An 18549-nucleotide genomic window follows, 5' to 3' on the forward strand; every position below is an offset into this window, starting at 1 on the left:
CTATCACTTACCAGAAGAGCGCTCTGGGACTTCTTTCTTTAGGACTGAAGCACTGTCCACATGCACACGGCTCTCTTTTCTTTTCTCACTGTTTATGGTACCTGCAAGATCTGATATCATTCTAGCTCAAGAAATGTAATGTGAAAATTTACTTTATTGGAAATTTACGTCATTTGTTATCGAAAAGCGTGCAAAATAGAATCAAAAACACTTGCTAGGCTTGTGGTTCTGGGTCAGATTTTGCCACATTTACTCAAGTTGAGTAGTACTTCACTCCATGAGGAGTCCCACTGAAATTAACATGGTTACTTGAGGAGTAAGGTAATACTCAAATAAGAGTCAGAGTGGCAGAATCTGGCCCTCTGTATTCATAATTAGCATGAACACTAAAAAGAAAAGGATAAAATACTGCTGTCTGGTGACTCTATTTAGAGCAAAGAGATGGATATAGTTTCTATTCATATTAAAAGGACAGAAACATGACAGATTCTGAAAGCACTATTTCATGGATTGTATGAAATAAATCTTTTGCACTGCTCATATTGAGCTAACGCAATTTAGTTTCTAATTTTCTGATATTTCTTTTCCACTATTATATAAAAGCGACCTTTATCCTCCTAATTGATTAACCCCTGACACTATACTTGTGTTGATTTATTATGAATATGCTGGATCAAGCCAAATGTTAAAACCAAACAGTTTTCTAAAACCTCTGCTAACAAATTACTTGGATAATAGCCAGAAGCCTGGAATCAATCCCTAGTTCTATGTCTTTCTCACCAAAAACATCTGGTATATGTTAATTACAATCTGTATTGACTGTAAGATTTAGGACTGCGGATAGGTCCTAGATGTTTAAATAAATGAATGCTGATAAGCAATAGTCAATACAGAATAAAAATCAATAGATGTTTCACTACCAGCTGTTCCTAATGATAGGGAACAGAGAGTATATATACTATGAACTACCTCTTTTAGACGCTTTAATTTTATTGAGCAAATTATTTCATAAGCCATCATTTGGGGGTTTCATTTTTAACAAAAAAGTAGTAGAGTGTGGCATGGTATTTAATATCTGGCTGAGATTTAAAACTCGCACTCCTTATGAAGTATGACATTTTATACTTGAAACCACAGGAACAGTTTCCTACATTTAAGTGCAGAGGAAAATTCTTCAAATTAAATTTGAACTTTATACCTTTTAACTCTCATCCAATCCTCCTCCTCCATGTACTGTGCCTGGGTCTGATGAACACGCTGGTACTGTATCAAAGTCAAATAGACCTGGCTCCTGTCAAATCCCATTCACTTAGCCTTGAACTAAGCATCAATCCTACTGTAGATCACGGTAGTTCATGTTAGCCAGCAGCCACTCCCTCGCATGGACAACTAGCCTGAGGACTACACAAACTGATCACTACAGCTTATTTTGCAGCACTATTGCATCTGGATTCAGGGGAACAGGCACACTAGTACCTGAACTCAAATCCAGCTGACACTGCTTAGACTCTAGTCCTCCAGTGAACACCTGCCCAGAACACATCCACTGACCTCAGTAGGGACCTGCATAAGTGTTGGGGGGGGATCTGTCTGCATGGCGCTTATTGCAAGATGGAGGCCATAGGGATAAACTGCACTGCTAGAGGTGCTGTCATTCTAACCGGCTGTTCCATGGAAGTCCCTCTGTTGAATGCCCAGAATGAGCAATAAGCATCCTTGGCACTTTCTGGAGAGTCTAGGGAATAACCCTTGTGTTCTGCACAACCCACTCTCCTGTCCAGTGCTGTTCTTTACAGTGCTGAGTGCAACGTGGCTGTTCTGTCTGGCCACTATTCAAGGGCCTGATTCTGCCACCTTTGCTCATATTGCCTAGTAATTTACTCCATGAGTTGGCCTGTTGATTTCAGTGGGGATACCTGCATGAGTAAGGGTAAAGAATCAGGCCCTAAATCATTACTTTGGGCTAGATTCTGACTTGGACTGGCCTAAGCTAGGGGGAAAAGACACTTCTTCACCTCCCTAAATGGGCTGCCCGATCTTAGGTCCAGGCACACAAGGGTAAGGCTACTTACTTCCCTTGGTTGAGGTAAGGCAGTACTAATTTTCCCAGATAGGGAACCAAGGCACAGAGACTCAGGCCCAGATCCTTACAGGTACTTTGGTGTTGCTCTGCTCAGCATTGCAATGCCTAAGTCCTAGGCGGCCTGCTGCCCAGGGGAATTTTCAGCCCCAAGCTAGGCACCCAAGCTCCCATACAATGAAGGGAGAGTTTGATGCCTAAGGAAAGAATTTTCAGAAGCCAGCCAGCTGACCTGGTGCACTTGGCTGAGAGGCCAGGGACAGGTGCCTCCCTCTGCTCAAGATCTTTATCTATGAATTCTCTCCTGGAGTGCGGCACCTAAGCCAGGTCAGCCACTTAGGTAACCCATGTTCTAGCAGCAAGCCCTCTCTCCCTGTCTCCTGCTCACATTCAATACCTCTTCCATGCTCGCCCTACATGTCCCTGTGCCCCTAGCTGCCTTTTGTCTGGGTGCGCTGCTGCCCCTCCAGTGCAGTGGCTGGCAGGTATCAGGTGTTAGGCATGTTCTGGGCATGCCTACAGGATCAAACTGCCCTCGTGAGATAGGTGATCCTGTGCCTAGTTTGAGAATCTCAGTTTGAGGTCACTTGAGCTTAGGCCCCGAGCAGCTCATTAGCAGTGGTGTGGCATCAGTACTTAGGTGGCTTTGCAAATACCAATGGCTGTAAACCTAGGCACCTATGGGATTTAGGTGCCTACATACACCACTAAGGCAGCATTTTCAATGCCCCTGCTTAGCTGCCTTCAAGGATCTGGGCCAAATGTTATGCCAAAGATCTCATAGGAGGTCTGTGGCAGAGCAAGAAATTGAACCCCCCAGGTCTCATAAGTGCCAGACTAACATCCTAACTGCTGGACTAGTCTTCCTTGCTAGGGGTTGGTGCCAGAGGGGAGAAAAAGGTCTCAGAGGCACAATGCCTTCTGGGGCTCCTGCTGGGGTGGTACAATTTACAAATTACTCCTTGCTCAGGACTGGCCTAAAGGCACAATCCAGCCCTTCATAAAATGCTTTGAAATCTGAGCTGCAATTGCATACTTATTTCTGTAATATTCCATGCTTTACCTTCAGCCCCTCCAAACCCTACCCTACCCTACCCTACCTGGCCCCCACACCCCACCCCACAGCTCCCCTTTTAGGACAGCTGTTTGCCAGAAGTTTGACTTTGGAGGAACAAGAGCCTCCATTTTCATAATCGATCTCCTTGTAAGATCACCAGTAACCTATTAAACTTGCAACAAAGACCAATGTGAACATGGTGGCAAGTAGTTTCCTAGCCAGCCGAATTTTTATTCTTCTTTTTACAAGAAGCTAACAGGTGACAGACACTCATAAGTAATATGTTCTAAAAACTACCCTTGCATTTAAGTCTTGTACATTAAATAGACTATTTTCTTTTGTAATACAGAATGGTGAGAAGGAGGAGGAGGAGGTCACTGCAGGAGCTGTGCAAAAGATATGATTTTTGTTTTGAAGAACTTATTATAATTATTAGTGTATCTGTACTGTGGTAGTATGTAGCACTTCCAGGTCCCCTTATGCTAGACTTTACATACATGGGCCCTGATCCTGAAGAGACTTACACACATGCTTAACTTTGCACATTATGAGTAGCCTGACTTCAAATAAAGTTAAGCATGCGCACAAGTCTTTGCAGGAATGAGACCACAGAATACAAGTTATCCCCTCCACCAAAGAGCTTACAATCTAAATAGACATAACCAACAACGGGCAGGGGAAAGGGAATAGAAAATACAAGCAGAGTGAACAGTGTGATGATTTGCAGGGGTCGTGTGAGTTCCATGAGGTTTTTTTTTAGTTTGGTTGAGGGATTGGGGTTCTTTTTAAGAATAATTTTGGAGTATGTTTTGTTTATATTAAATGTATTTCAGAGACATAGTGGGTGAGAGGATGGAGATCAGGCCGGATGAGAAGGAAAGAATGAGGAGAGAAAGATGGAGTGTGACACGGAGGGAAATTGGATTGAGCCTGAAGTGAAGAGACTGTGAAGGAAGGGGCAGAAGGGAGCTGGAGCCATCAGCCAATCAGCAGTGGAAAAAGAACATTGAGAGTAAAAACTGTAGAGAGCAGTTTGATGAGATCATCCATGTCCAGAATGATACATAACAATCTGCGTGGTTCCACTTCTCTTTCAAACCTTGCTTTATTCCCTAATTTTCATAGTGAAAACATGTAGAAACCCAACTTCCCTGGTTTTAGTCCAATAGCCATCTTTGCTGGGAAAATGGGCCATTTGTCACTCAGACACTTGCCTCTTTGTGTTTATAACCAGACTCATTTTCATGGGAAAAGTCAGATTTTCTTTTCAAAGAGTAACACTGAAGCACGATTTTCCACTCAAATGATTCCATTTTCAGTTTCACATCAAAACATAAAAGAAAAACAAACTCTTAGCTCTGACAGGTACTTCCTATGTGACCTTGGGTAAGTCACTTAATTTCTTTGGGTATGTCTACACTGCAGCTGGGAGCAAGCTTCCCAGACCAGGTAGACAGACCTGTTTCACTCTAACACATTAACAACAGCATTGTGGACATTGCTGTACTGACAGAGGCTTGGGTAAGCCACCCAGGTTGAAGCCCACCCCACCCCTGGGTCTGAGCTCAGGTGGCAAGACTGAGCTGCCACCAGTGCTACGAAGTCCACACTGCGATTTTTAGTGCACTAATGCAAGTCTGTTTACCCAGGCTAGGAGGCTGGCTCCCAAATGCAGTGTAGTCAGACATACCTCTTGTGCCTCGGTTTCACATCTGTAAAATGGGACTAAAAATACTTCCCTTCTCCTGCCCTTTGTCCTATCTATTTAGGAGGTAAACTGCTCAAAGTAAGGGCTGTCTCCTGAATATGTACAGCCCCTAATACAATGAGACCCACACCTCTGCAGGGGCTTCTAGGCACAAACGTAATACAAATCATTAATAAGGGACCATAGAGCTTAATCACCTACTAAGACTTTTTTCCCTCCTTCTCCATCTTAAACATGTCTGCCATTCATTGGGTGGGATTGCAAGAGTAGTGCATGTCCCTGGAAGGAAAATTTTCTGAATAATGAAACGTATACAGATCGCATGTGAAACACGGCCTTTTTCAATCCATCTTGTATCTAGTGATCTGGTCACCTCTCTTTTAAGGATTCACACTTTCTAGCCTCTCACATGCATGCTTGAGTCATTTAGCTATCAGTATTTTAAATAACATTTTCCTTGAGACTCTTAGGGTTTAGAAAGAAAAATACTAAGGTAGGATTTTAGAAGGATTTTGAGCTTTTCATATACGTTTTAGTTGCTCATTAAACAAGTAAGCATCATTCCTTTTCTCTTGGATATTTCGGATCTGGGAAGAGGGATGGTAGATGGTAGATGTTCTGTGCCCTACGAAAAAAATGTATATTGCTTAGGAAATAAGGCCAAATCAGCCCTTTAAACCCACATGTTTTTATGGAAGACGTAGAACTGCTCTGAAATTATGCAAAAAGAGACAGCTGTCAAAAAGACTACATTAATGGACAGAAAATATACTGCAAGAATTCTAACAGTAATCCACTAGGGATCTGAAGAATGACTAGGGGCGAAGAAGACTATGAACTAGATTTGGTCTGAAGTTGGATGCTGCTTTTGAGACTCTCTTTACTGTAGAAGGATGAGGATGAGTCTGAGAACATCTGAGGGTCTGATCTAGCTTCTGATGCACTGTTTCAACAGAGCTGCTCTGGAATTAACTGGTGTAATTACAAGCCTTATCTGGCAATAAGATGTAAATAACCTCCAACCCCAACTGTTCAAAATCACTAGTCAAGCTCCCCAAAATCACAAGATTGACACTGGAATCATCTGATTTGGAAAAATAATAAATTTGGGTGGGTGCCCAAACCTTCTACTTTCATGTCCTTTCATTCTTTTTTTCTACTTTTTTAAGAGAGGTCTGGAAATCTATTTTTTCCAGAATGATGTGTTCTAACCCTGCCTTAGTATTGGAAACAATGTTTCAGTGCTTTTAATATACTTTCCCTTTCTGCATCACTACCATGTCCTTAATTGCTGACTGAGATGCTTAAAAAATGAAGCCAAAATGAGTGAGTCTCAGTGTAAATGATGGAGACTTGACAGGTAGGTATAGCATTTTTTGAATTAAAGGAAGGAAAATGTCTCAAAACTCTTACCAGACTTCCTAGCCACTCTGAAATGAATCCTTTACGAGTATACTTAAGTAGGAATGATACTGGAAAAAATATATGAAAACGCCTTTTGTTTTACATTGAAAAAAGTTTCTATTTTCTGTGTAAGAAGTGAACAGAAAACCACCAAAGAAATTAGTCTTGATATTTGTACTGGCACTGATGCAGAAAAAATTGGACACAAACAGAATAGCTTCCTTGAAATAACCTTTCTTCCCTGGACTGCTATAGTTTAGAAATTGCGCTAATCCCAGGGTTTTAGAAAGTTGCTCTGCCCAGTATATGTACTTGTGCACATACCGTACACACCTACCAGCCATGTCACACACATATGCTCCCCTAATACACACAGAATGCCCACAGGGCATCTCATTCTCCCCACCCCTCCACACACACACTTCTTACAAAAACTCCCCCCAACACTCACTCACTCCTCACACATAGCTCCCACGTCTCACACACAAACACCCCCACACCTTTCCTTTCTCACACACCCCACTTTGCTCGCTCTTGCTCTCACACACACATACATTTCACTGGCCATGACCACACTCCCTTCCCTTCCATGCCTCATCCCCATCTCTCTCCACACACATCCCCACACACGCACCCCCAGCTGCCAGCCCCAGCGGCAGAGCTCCAGGCTAGCCAAAGACCACCTGAGTGTATATGAACTGCATCCCAGCAGCCTCCTCCTCCCCCCCCGTGCCATGCACACACCGCCCCCCCCCTTCCCCCATGGAGTGGAGGCTGGTATGGTTCAAGGGAAAACAAAGAGCAGCCATATACCTGGCCTGAGGGGCACCAAAACAGGGCCCTGCAGCCTCCAGCTCTGCCAGCCCTAGCAGACACATGAGTCTGCAGTAGGGTTGCCGACCATCCCATATTACGGGGGACGTCCCTTTTTTAAATAGGAAATTGGCTGTCCCATGCTAAATCAGTACAGGACACTTTTTATCCTGTATTTCAACATATTAGAACTATGATCATTATACAAAGCCAGTTTCATTATTACCTTACCTTCCGATGATCTAAAGTTTGTAAAATTAGACAATGTAGTAATGCAGAATCGGTCCCACGACTTACTGAACCAATGGAATTGTAGCGCAGAGGTTCCCAAACTATGGGGCAAGCGCAATAAGGTTATCGGGGGGCATGAAAGGCTGGAGTCAGGAGGGGACTCTGTCCAGCAGGGGAAGCAGTCAGGACTCTATGCGGGTGGTCTCGGCTGCCAGGACCAGCTCCCTGCCCACCTCGCTCCCCCACTGCTGCAGCAGCCACCAGCCAGCAGTTATGCTCCTCTGCTGGGGATGTTGGCAGAGACTCTGCGACCAGGGAGGCTACACCCCGGGAGTACTCACCCGACTGCCAGACAGAGCCCCTTCCGGACCCTGGCCCTTCAGCACAGCTCCAGGGCACACAGCCCCGGCCACTTGTGCTGCCAGACACAGCCTGTGAGGCACTCAAGGGCTGGAGTCAGCAGGGGGCCCTGTCCAGCAGGGGGTCAGTACTCACCAGTGTATCTTTCCACTCCCCCCCCAACCCGGGACCTCCAGTGCTGCCCTGTTTACTTCCAGACTTGGGTCCTGACAACCAAGACTGCCCGACTGCTTCAGGGAGGGGAAGGTTTCCTCAACTGCAGCATGGTTAGCACCCCCCAGGCCCCATGGTACTGGGCACCCCACCCCTGGTCTCCATGGGCCCAGGGTACTCTGCCCCCAGAAAGTCCCGTATTTTCAAAATACAATGTTGGCAACCCTAGTCTGCACAGGGTGACCAGATAGCAAGTGTAAACAATCGGGACGGGGGGTGGGGGGGGTAATAGTTGCCTGTATAAGAAAAAGCCCCCAAAACTAGGACTGTCCCTATAAAATGAGGACATCTGGTCACCCTAATTCTGCAGCACAAGGGCAAACAGAGGCACAGGCGGCAGCCGCAGGCCCATTGGCTTCCATAGCAACAACGTGGGGGGGGGCGCCCGGGGAGGCTTGGCATCCAGTTGCTAAGGGAAGGAGAGGAGGCTGACAACGACTGTAACTAGGTGTTCTGGGCACAACAAGCAGCCTCCAGCAGGCCTGGGCCAAGCCAGTCTGACCTGCAAGGAGTGAAACAAAAGCCACCGTGCTGGTGTGATGATAGGCTTCAGCAGCAGCCTCAGACTGGCCCCATAGTGCAGGGTCAGACTGCCCCAAGAAGGGGCCCAAAATCATGGGGCTTTGGGGCCTCCCGAGTGGCTTCTGATCAGGGCCACCAGAGAGAGGTTGTGGCACCAGCTTTTCTATTGTTTATTAAGGGGCAGGCAACCCCTTCCGCCCCCACTCACCCTCCTCTGGCAATAAACACAGCCGCGGTATTTTGGATGAGAAAGCAGTGAGGTGAAGACAAGAGGAAAAGCCAAAAGCATGTCGCACATGTAAGTAAACATCTCACCTGGTGGTTTGGGGAGCTTTCAGGGAATGGTTTGTTTGAAAGGCAGGTTTGGAAAGAACCAGGCCCATAAAGTTTAGTGCTGTGGAAAACCCTGGATGGGGTGGGGTGGAGAGGGAGTGTCTGTGTGTAAATTCACCGAGTGGAAAAAACCTGGATGTACTGTTTGTGTGTGTTTGTGTGAATTAACCCATTTGAAAAACCTGGATATAGTGTGTGTGTGTGTAAATTAACCCAGTTGCAGAGAGAGAGAGTGTGTATGAATAAATTAACCCAGTTCCATTTCTTGCTGTGCAAGGACCCAGGAAGATGTTTCCATCCTTGCTCTATGGTTACTTCGCAGTATTGCCAGTACCAGGAGCTAAAGGGGACATTGCCACATTTTGTCGACTTGCAAATCATACTTATGTCTTATTTTTTTTTAACATATCATTGTTAAAAGTAACACCTAAAATTTATCTGAGAGGAATTAGAGAGAAAAACTTTTCCCTCCAGTTTGTTTACTTTGTTCACTTTGTGTATGGTCAGTTTCACGGTTTATCTTCTATAATTAGTCACTTTCCCTTCCTGTTTGTGTTGATTATCAACCATCAAGAGGGAAGAGAAAATCATATAAAAATATAAACAAAGAAAAATTGAAATGGACTAGTTTTCAAGCCGAAAATATTATTTTGTATTGTTTTGTAAAAGCACTCCAGGCAACGTATTAACTATTACTCGCTGAATTTTCAAGAGGGATTAGTGATTTCAGATGCCTCCGTTTTTAGGTGCCCAACTTTAAGGGGCCTGATTTACAGCGTGTGCCTACACTTCAAGCTGGGGGATTGATTGCCAGCTCAAGGAGACATATTTGTGCTAGCTCCACTGGAACTAGCATGCTAAGAATAGCCTAGCTGTGACAGCACAAGCAGCAGGAGGGGCTAGCCACCATAGTAGGTATTTAATATCTGTGACAGGCACACCCTCTGGGCAGCTAGCCCCTCCTGCCTGTGTTGCCATGGCTACATTCTATTTTTTAGCACTCTAGCTCTCACTAAGAGTATCCGAACTTCAACTTTTAAAATAATGAACAGGCATAGTAAGAACTACTTTGAACCCTTTTAGGAAGTAATCTTAAAGCTCATCTTCACTGCAATTAATTCGAGTTATAACACAAACGTTTCCCCTAGTGCAAGTCCCATCAACGCACAGATTAGTCCACAAACTAATGGAGGGGGTGTGCTTTAAACTCAGGTCGACTTGCTTGTTAGAGGGTCGAGGCTACAGTTCAAGTTAGTATATCTCATCAGCTGCTAACGCTGTCTTTCTATGCTGCTAATTTAATTACTCTTTGCAACTGGAGTTTTATTTTGTAGAGTGGCTTCTCTCACTCAAGTTAGGCTAACTCGGGAGAAGTTAAGTCAAGTGTATATATTTTGAGTTAACTCTGCAATGAAGAAATAGCCTCTGATACAATTCTTTATTGAACATCATTTAGCTTAAATCAGGGCAGGGCAGGGTGTTACAAGGTTGCCTATACAACAGTGTTAATCAGTTCCTCCAAAATGATACACAGTCCAGCTACCACAAGGTAAGAGCTTGTGCAGGTTCTATTCCAAACCAAGAAGTGAAGCTGGTGAGATAATCCAGCTACATGCACCTATGCTTAGGTGGACCAGTCTGTGTGATCACTCCATTCAGATATACATAGGTGTCCATAGCATGGGGATGGTTGCAGTGTTCAATACAAATACTCACAAGTACATATCTGAATAATCTGCCAGCTGTACGCAGCTGAATTAAGTAATTGCAATGCACATTCACTCCAAGTAACCACAGGTTTGTGTAGTTAGATGATTGCATGTCATATGTTCAACATTTGCAAGGATGGTTGCAACCTATACAGGGTGCAGACTGTTGTATTCACTTAGGGCTGCTTAGGAAATGCTCAACATAGCATACTTTCTAAACTATTCTAATGGCTAACATTTGCATAAAGATATACTTTTGTTCCACACACAACAGGAGATTTTCACAGATGTATTTGCACTGTATATTTTCCTGCTGAGTGTTCTTCTACCTTTACCAGTTCCTCAACCTTTTATGTGGCTTATAAGAGCTTGAGCAGTAACTTCTCAGCTTGCCCAAGCCTCAGGAAGTCAGGTCTACTGACAGCAGAGCCTGGGCAGTGCTATGAATAGCACTAACTTTTTCTTTTATGGCATCTTCCATGAAAAGAACATAGTGAAAATCTTTTAAATATCATCATGATCCAACACAATCCAATTCTCATAACGGAGAATACTGGATTTATATAAAGTAGATCACTGAACTCTGAAATTAAGACCATCTTAGTCTCTCCCTTCCAATTTTCACAAAGCAACTAAAAGAAACCAACAGTTTATTTTACATTCCATCCAAAAAATTACATTAAAAGAACATTGTTCAAGGTTGCAAAGTCAGAGGCTCTAAAATAAAGAAATACTAGACTTAAGAATGTCTTTGCAACCTTAATTTGCCCACCTTGTGTGTATGCATTATAATACGGTCTTTAATACATGATCATATTTATTTTTGTTAGGGTTGCAAATAATTTTTCCTGGTGTAGAAAGTTACTGTGAAAGTGAGTCAGATTCATTGATACATTACTTAAACTACTTTGACTATCCAAATATCTTTATTTTCTATTTAGCTCTAATGTCATTACGTTGGAAACACAGTAAACTTCAACTTGTCTGGTATAATGCAGGCAGTGGGCTGTATTAAAGAGGGTTTGTTAAGGTGTTTGTATTTTATGAACGGGAATAACAGTGCATTCCTTTTTTTCTTCAGACTGACAGCTGATATTTTATTTGAGACATAAACATACATTTATGATAAGATTTGGTGGCAGAGGTTTACTATTTCTGCTCAGTATTTGGGCAAAAGCTAGACGATGTATTCATATTAGATGTTGATGATGAAAAGCTTTCCATTCCAGCAGCAGCTAAGGAGGGTGTTAACAGCAACTAAAGCTAGCCATTTTTAAATCAGTAGGTCTACATAACTTGCACCAAAGAGTTTTTTAAAAGTTGTCTGGGGAGCTTTCTGGACCATTAATGTTGATTTTCAATGTCATGAAACACCTGGGAAGTTCCAGAGGATGGAAGAAAGCTAGTGTTGTGCCAATATTTAAAAGGGTAAATGGGGAGATTTGGGTAATGACAATCACCTCAGCCTGATATCAGTCTCAGGCAAAAAAACAGAATGTCTGCTACGGGACTCAAATTCGCAGGTTCCAAGACCAGAAGGGACCACTGTGATCATCTAGTCCGACCTGTATAGCACAGGCCAGAGAACGTCCCCAAAATAATTCCTTTTGAATTGGAGCAAATCTTTTAGAAAATCTTTTAGTCTTGACTGTAAAAGTTGTTAGTGATGGAGACTCCACCATGACCTTGGTAAATTGTTCCAATAGTTAATGACACTCAGTGGTACAAAAAATTACACCTTTATTTCCAGTCCGAGTTTGTCTAGCTTCAACTTCCAGCCCACTATCAAATATTTGCTCCCAGTGTAGATAGTTATAGACTGTAATTGTCACCCCTTAACCTTTTCTTTGTTAAGCTAAATAGATTGAGCTCTTTGAGTGTATCTCTATAAGGCTGTTTTCTAATCCTTTAGTCATTCCCATGACTTCTCTGAACAAATCAATATGGATTTATGGAAAACAGACCTTTTCAGACTTTATATCTTTTTTTGATGGGATTACGAGTTTGGTTGATAAAGGTAATAGTGTTGATGTAATATACTTAGATGTCTGTAAGGCATTTGACTTGGTACTTCACAACATTTTGATTAAGAAACAGAAAAAACACAAAATCAATATGGTACATATTAAATTAATTCAAAACTGGCTAACTGGTAGGCCTCAAAATATCATTGCAAATGGAGAAACATCATTGAGAGAGTGCATTTCTAGTGGGGTCCTATAGGGATTGGTTCTTGGCCCTAATAGGGTTGCCAGGTATCCGGTTTTTGACCGGAGCACCCGGTTGAAAAGGGACCCTGAAGGCTCCTGTCAGCACCACTGACTGAGCCGTTAAAAGTCCAGTTGGCACGGGGCTGGCAGGCTCTCTACCTGGCTCTGCATAGCTCCCCAGAAGCAGCAACAGGTCCCTCAGCTCCTAGGCAGAGGGACGGCCAGGGAGCCTACATGCACTGCCCCTACCTCGAGCACCAGCTCCACAGCTCCCATTGGCCAGGAACCATGGCCAATGGGAGCTGCGGGGGTGGCGCCTGTGGGTGGAGGCAACATGCAGAGCCACCTGGCTGCCCCTATGCCTAAGAGCCAAGGGACATGTCACCACTTCCGGGGAGCTGCCCAAGGTAAGTGCTGCCTAGTGTCCAGACCCCTTTCCATGCCCCAACCTCCTGCCCCAGCCCTGAGACCCCTCCCGCACCCAAACTCCCTCCTGGAGCCCACACCCCAAACCCCTCCTGCACCTCAACCCCCCTGACCCAGCTCAGAACCCCCTCCTGCACTCTGAACCCTTGGCCCCAGCCCAGAGCCCCCTCCTACATCCCAAACCCCTCATCCCTGGCCCCACCCCAAAGCCTGCATCCCCAGCCCTCTCCCACACCCTGAACTCCTCATCCCTGGCTCTACCCCAGAGCCTGCACCCCCAGTCGGAGCCCTCACCCCCTCCTGCAACCCAATGCCCAGCCCAGAGCACCTTCCCGCACCCTGAACTCCTCATTTCTGGCCCCGCTCTGGAGCCCACACTCCCAGCCGCACTCCTCACCCCATCCCACACCTCAAGCCTCTGCCCCAGCCCGGTGAAAATGAGTGAGTGAGTGAGTGAGGGTGGGAGAGAGCAAGTGACAGAGGGAGGGAGGATGGAGTGGATGGGTGAGGGGCCTCAGAGAAGGGGCAGGGGAGGGGGTGGTGGAAGGGTGTTCGGTTTTGTGCGATTAGCAACTTGGAAATCCTAGGCCCAAAACTATTTAACATTTTTGTAAATGACCTAGAAGAAAAATATAAAATTATCTCTGATAAAGTTTATAGATAACACAAATATTGGGGAGGTGGTGAATAAGGAAGAGGACTGGTCATGACACAGAGTGATCACTTGATAAGCTGGGCACAACCAAACAATATGCATTTTAATACATCCAAATTTAAAGTCATACGGCTAGAAAAAAAGAATGTAGGGGGACTCTACCTTGGGAGGCAGTGACTGTGAAAGGGAGTTTTGGGTCATGGTGGCTAATCAGCTGAACATGAGCTCCCAGTGCCACTCTGGCCAAAAGCCTAATGTGATCCTTGGATGTATAAACAGAGAAATATCGAACAGGAGAATGGAGGTTATGTTACTTGTATTTGACACTGGGTGTGACCACTACTGGAATATTGTGTCCAATTCTGGTATCCACAACTGAAAAAGAATGTTGATAAACTGGAGAGGGCTCAGAGAAGAGCCATGAGAATGATTAAAAAACTGGAAAACATGCCTTATAGTGATAGAGTCAAGGAGCTCAATCTTAGCTTAACAAAGCAAAGGTTAAGGGGTGACTTGATCACAGTCTATAAGTACTGACACAGGTAACAGAAATTTGATAGTGCATTTCTATCTTGCAGACAAAGGTTTAAACAAGATGTCTGGAAACTGAATCCAGACAAATTCAGACTGGAAATAAAGTGCAAATTTTTAACAGTAAATGTAATTAACCATTGGAACAACTTATCCAGGGTTGCGATGGATTTGCCATCACTGAAAATTCAAGATTGTAGGTTTTTCTGAAAGAGATGCTCTAGTTCAAACAGGAATTAATTCAGGGAAGCCCTATGACCTGTGTTATACAGGAGGTCAGAGTAGATGATCACAGTGGTCCTTTCTGGCTTTATAATCTATGACTCTAACAAATTAGCTGATGGCATCAGAAAGTTTCAGGCTGTCATAAATATAAAGGGAAGGGTAACCACCTTTCTGTATACAGTGCTATAAAATCTCTCCTGGCCAGAGGCAACATCCTGTTACCTGTGAAGGGTTAAGAAGCTCAGCTAACCTGGCTGGCACCTGACCCAAAGGACCAATAAGGGGACAAGATACCTTCAAATCTGGGGCGGGGGGAAGGCTTTTGTTTTGTGCTCTTTGTTTATGGGGTTGTTCTCTCTTGGTACTGAGAGAGGCCAGACAGAAATCCATCTTCTCCAACCCATCCTAATCCAAGTCTCCAATATTGCAACCAGTATCAGTAAGCCAGGCAAGGCGGATTAGTTTATCTTTTGTTTTATGTGAATTTTCCCTGTGTTAAGAGGGAGGTTTATTCCTGTTTTCTGTAACTTTAAGGTTTTGCCCAGAGGGGGATCCTCTGTGTTTTGAATCTGAATACCCTGTAAAGTATTTTCCATCCTGATTTTACAGAGATGATTTTTACCTTTCTTTTTTTTTTTCTAATAAAATCCTTCTTTTAAGAACCTGACTGATTTTTCCATTGTTCCAAGATCCAGGGGTTTGGGTCTTTGACGGTTTTGTAACAAATTGGTTAGGATATTATTCTCAAGCCTCCCCAGGAAAGGGGGTGTGTAGGGCTTGGGGGGATATTTTGGGGGAAGAAGTCTCCAAGTGGTCTCCTTCCCTGTTCTTTGTTTAAAACGCTTGGTGGTGGCAAGTTCAAAGACAAGGCAAAGTTTGTACCTTGAGGAAGTTTTTAACCTAAGCTGGTAAGAATAAGCTTAGGGGGTCTTTCATGCAGGTCCCCACATCTGTACCCTAGAGTTCAGAGTGGGGAAGGAACCCTGACACAGGCTATCAAGGGTGTTTATTCTACTAAAAAACTTAGTATAATCTGATAATAGTAGTTTTAGATTGTCTTAAATTTTCATAATGCTTATTTCTTTGTGCTTAGTTTTTGTGGTTGCCACATGTAACCTAGGAGAATATGCTTGTTAGAACAAGAGTAAATGAGGAACTGAAGTGTCTTGAATTAGTTAGATGACACTGTAGTTGCTAAAGAAGCATTTTGGCTGACTGAAGAATTAGATCGTTTTATAAACACACATGAAGATATTCCTTGAGCACTTGTAGCAAATGACTTTTTAGTCAATCATATTTCTTTCAAGAGGGATCAGGTATACTTATCAGATAAAATATTTGCATGTTGGAGTTCATTCTGTTATCATGGAAACAATTTGTATTGCCATCCTTCATGTATTCAAAGACTGCCTTGTATAATTATTAGACCTATAGAATTTGGAATAGTTTGTAGGTTCCATTTAGGAGAGGGTCACTGGATTAAGGATCATGGTCTTCTGCTTTGAAAGAAAAAAATAAACATTGGCAGGGGGAAATTTACAACGACAGTTATGCTAGAAAATAGGCCATATTCTCATCAGTGTGAAAGGGGTTAGAGTTGTATAGCAGTCTACATACATGAACCCTAAGCATTAATAGGAAATGTTGGCCGCTTGTGGACTTTGGGACATCTGAGCAGAGTGCCTGTCCTGTGTCTGCAGTCCTCCCCTCCCCTCACCAGCAACGGCAGTGCAGCCAGCAGCATAGCTGGATACTACTTCCCCCTCCAAGGGGGAAGAAACTGTGTGGAGGGAGTTAATGCTGTAATAAATCTCATTACTGTGCCAGTACAGTGCGGTGTAAATTAAGGCATCTTGGAGCTGGAGCATACAGTAGAGAACAGCTACTTCCTAGCTCTGGACCCTTTCTGGCTAGCCATATCCCATTCATCCACTCAACATGCATAATGCAATACAGGATCTTTGATATGGAATAGCTACTGGTGGTTATCTGATAGGGATGCAGTACTACTGTCATACTGCAGAGCTGTCTTTACACACTTCTGCAGCCACAGACAACATAGGAATATTCTTCTGATTTTGCCAGGGAAAGCATGCATTTGCTTCCCTCCTTGTCTCAAAGCAGAGGGCATTATATTGCCCTCAGGCTGGAGAAGCTGCAATAGTTAGATAAAAGGCTGCTCCTTAGAGCATGGTAAGGTAAAATTCAGCATATGGTAATCTCTTCTCCACGTAAATTACTCAAATTTCTATTCCTGCTGTTGTATTAAAATTCACCAGCACAATACCCTTCTTTGACCAAAGAAGTATCTTTTCATCAGCCTTGTGAGTTTGGGCAAGAGCAGGTGCTTGAAAGCTACTGAGGTGCAGTGTTACAGCTGGTGTTTAGTGAAGCAGGCTTCCTTGTCTTTGCTGTGGTTTCCCATTACGTTTGTGTCACACAATCTTTTATCCTGTGTTCACTCTGTTACACTACTGAAGAATGAAATCGGAGAAGGTAGAAGTGCAAGGCTGTTCCTGTTAACAATGCTGTATTTACTTTTTCCAGTGACTAGAGTCTATGGAGCTTTATCCTCCTTTATTTTGCCCCTTTGCTATTGAATCTATAGAAAATCATTGACTGGCCTGGAAATAGTTAAGGCAATTCATGTCGTTCCACTGTATGCTCCCTCATCCTGGAATAGCTTGGGAAGAATTTTAAAACCAAGCTTAATTTTAGGGATAGTGAGCAAGTTTGACCCAAAATTTTGTCCAAAACTGGAATTGAAAGGTTTAGAACAGAACAGGTTTGGATAATGTTTTTGGAAGTCAGCTAACCTTTCATTCTCATGGGCCTCAGGAACTACTAATTCTTTCTGTGATCAAAAGCCAAAATATCCCAAGAAAGAGATTGGTGTCCTTAAGGTATCTCCAGCCCATTCCGTACTTGTGTGTCCAGCCCTGTGCGAGAGTGCTTGAGGGGGCTTTTCTTCCTTTACCCTGAGGTAGAAGTCTGCCAATGGGGAGCCACACTTCTGCTTGTGTATACCAATCAGCAGAAGGCCACTGCACAGAGTGTGAGCTGTCCCCTGCAGTGGAGTAACAGCCCGGCTGTTGCAGTTTGCACTCCTCTGTGTCGGCCAAATTACCTTCCGTGACATCTGCTGGAGCATAGCTCCTCTGTCCTCATCATCCCCACAGAGTGGGTTGCAGCTTCCAATAAATCACAGTGTGGCCCAAAGTATTTTGATCTCCCTCTGCTGGCTTTGCAGCAGAAGTTAACTAATTGTTGCTGGTTCACAAAAATTGGTTGACATAAGTCACTAAGGCCTCAATCCTGCAAATAGTCAATGGAACAACTCCCATGCTTAACATTAATTCTGTAAACACTTCAGCATGAATGTGGAATTGGTGCAACAAAAATAACCAGATTAATTTCAGCTTTGTTGAAAACAGCACTTAAGTTAGTTTTTCCAAACCGGAAAAAAAATGTCAGGTGGAAATGTAATGTCAGGCTTCAGAGGATACAGGAATATTAAATAAGTGTAAAATAAATTGACAGTGTTTTAAATAATTTTTGTGTCAGTTTGACCACAGAAATGTATCTTTAAGCCTCATTTTTAAATGAGTAGGTCATATTTTATTCTGAGTAATAAAAATAAAGTTCAACCTAGAAGAAGCCATACTACGGCACAAGGCTGGATGATTAATAAAGTATTCTTGATTGACTACTAGTATCTGGACTTTGTTTACTCTCCCCGGGAGCATAGAGAGTTGAAGGAACACATTGATCAGAAAGGCAGGACTCTCTTTTACCCCGAAAGCCGTAAATGCTGCCAGAATGCACTTCAGGGCCTCTGGAATTAAGTGAGTGTATATGTTTTTCTCATCCCATTACTCAGTGTTGCTTATTTTCCCCTGTAACATTCCTTGCCTTTCAGCTGCTATGGCAATCAGCAGTACTGCTTATACTTTGTGTGTGTGTGTGTGTGTGTGTGTGTAACTTTGAGAACCTGGGCTCTTGCCCTCCCCTGAACTTCTTCCTCTAAGGTTGGAAGTATGAAAATTACACTCAGTTGCATTAGTTCCCCCCC

General features: G+C 43.6%; 1 protein-coding gene across 1 annotated transcript in view; it reads left to right on the forward strand.

Moving 5' to 3' along the window:
- Positions 1-8288: 8288 nt before the first annotated feature.
- DRC11 (dynein regulatory complex subunit 11) overlaps positions 8289-18549 on the forward strand; it is a 157238-nt gene continuing 146977 nt past the window's right edge. The window contains exon 1 of the mRNA XM_074968154.1: positions 8289-8686. Coding sequence (XP_074824255.1) covers positions 8676-8686 — 11 coding nt within the window. The 5' untranslated portion in view covers positions 8289-8675. The remainder of the gene's footprint in view (positions 8687-18549) is intronic.

This window comes from Natator depressus, chromosome 11 (assembly GCF_965152275.1).
Source record: "Natator depressus isolate rNatDep1 chromosome 11, rNatDep2.hap1, whole genome shotgun sequence".
NCBI lineage: Eukaryota > Metazoa > Chordata > Testudines > Cheloniidae > Natator > Natator depressus.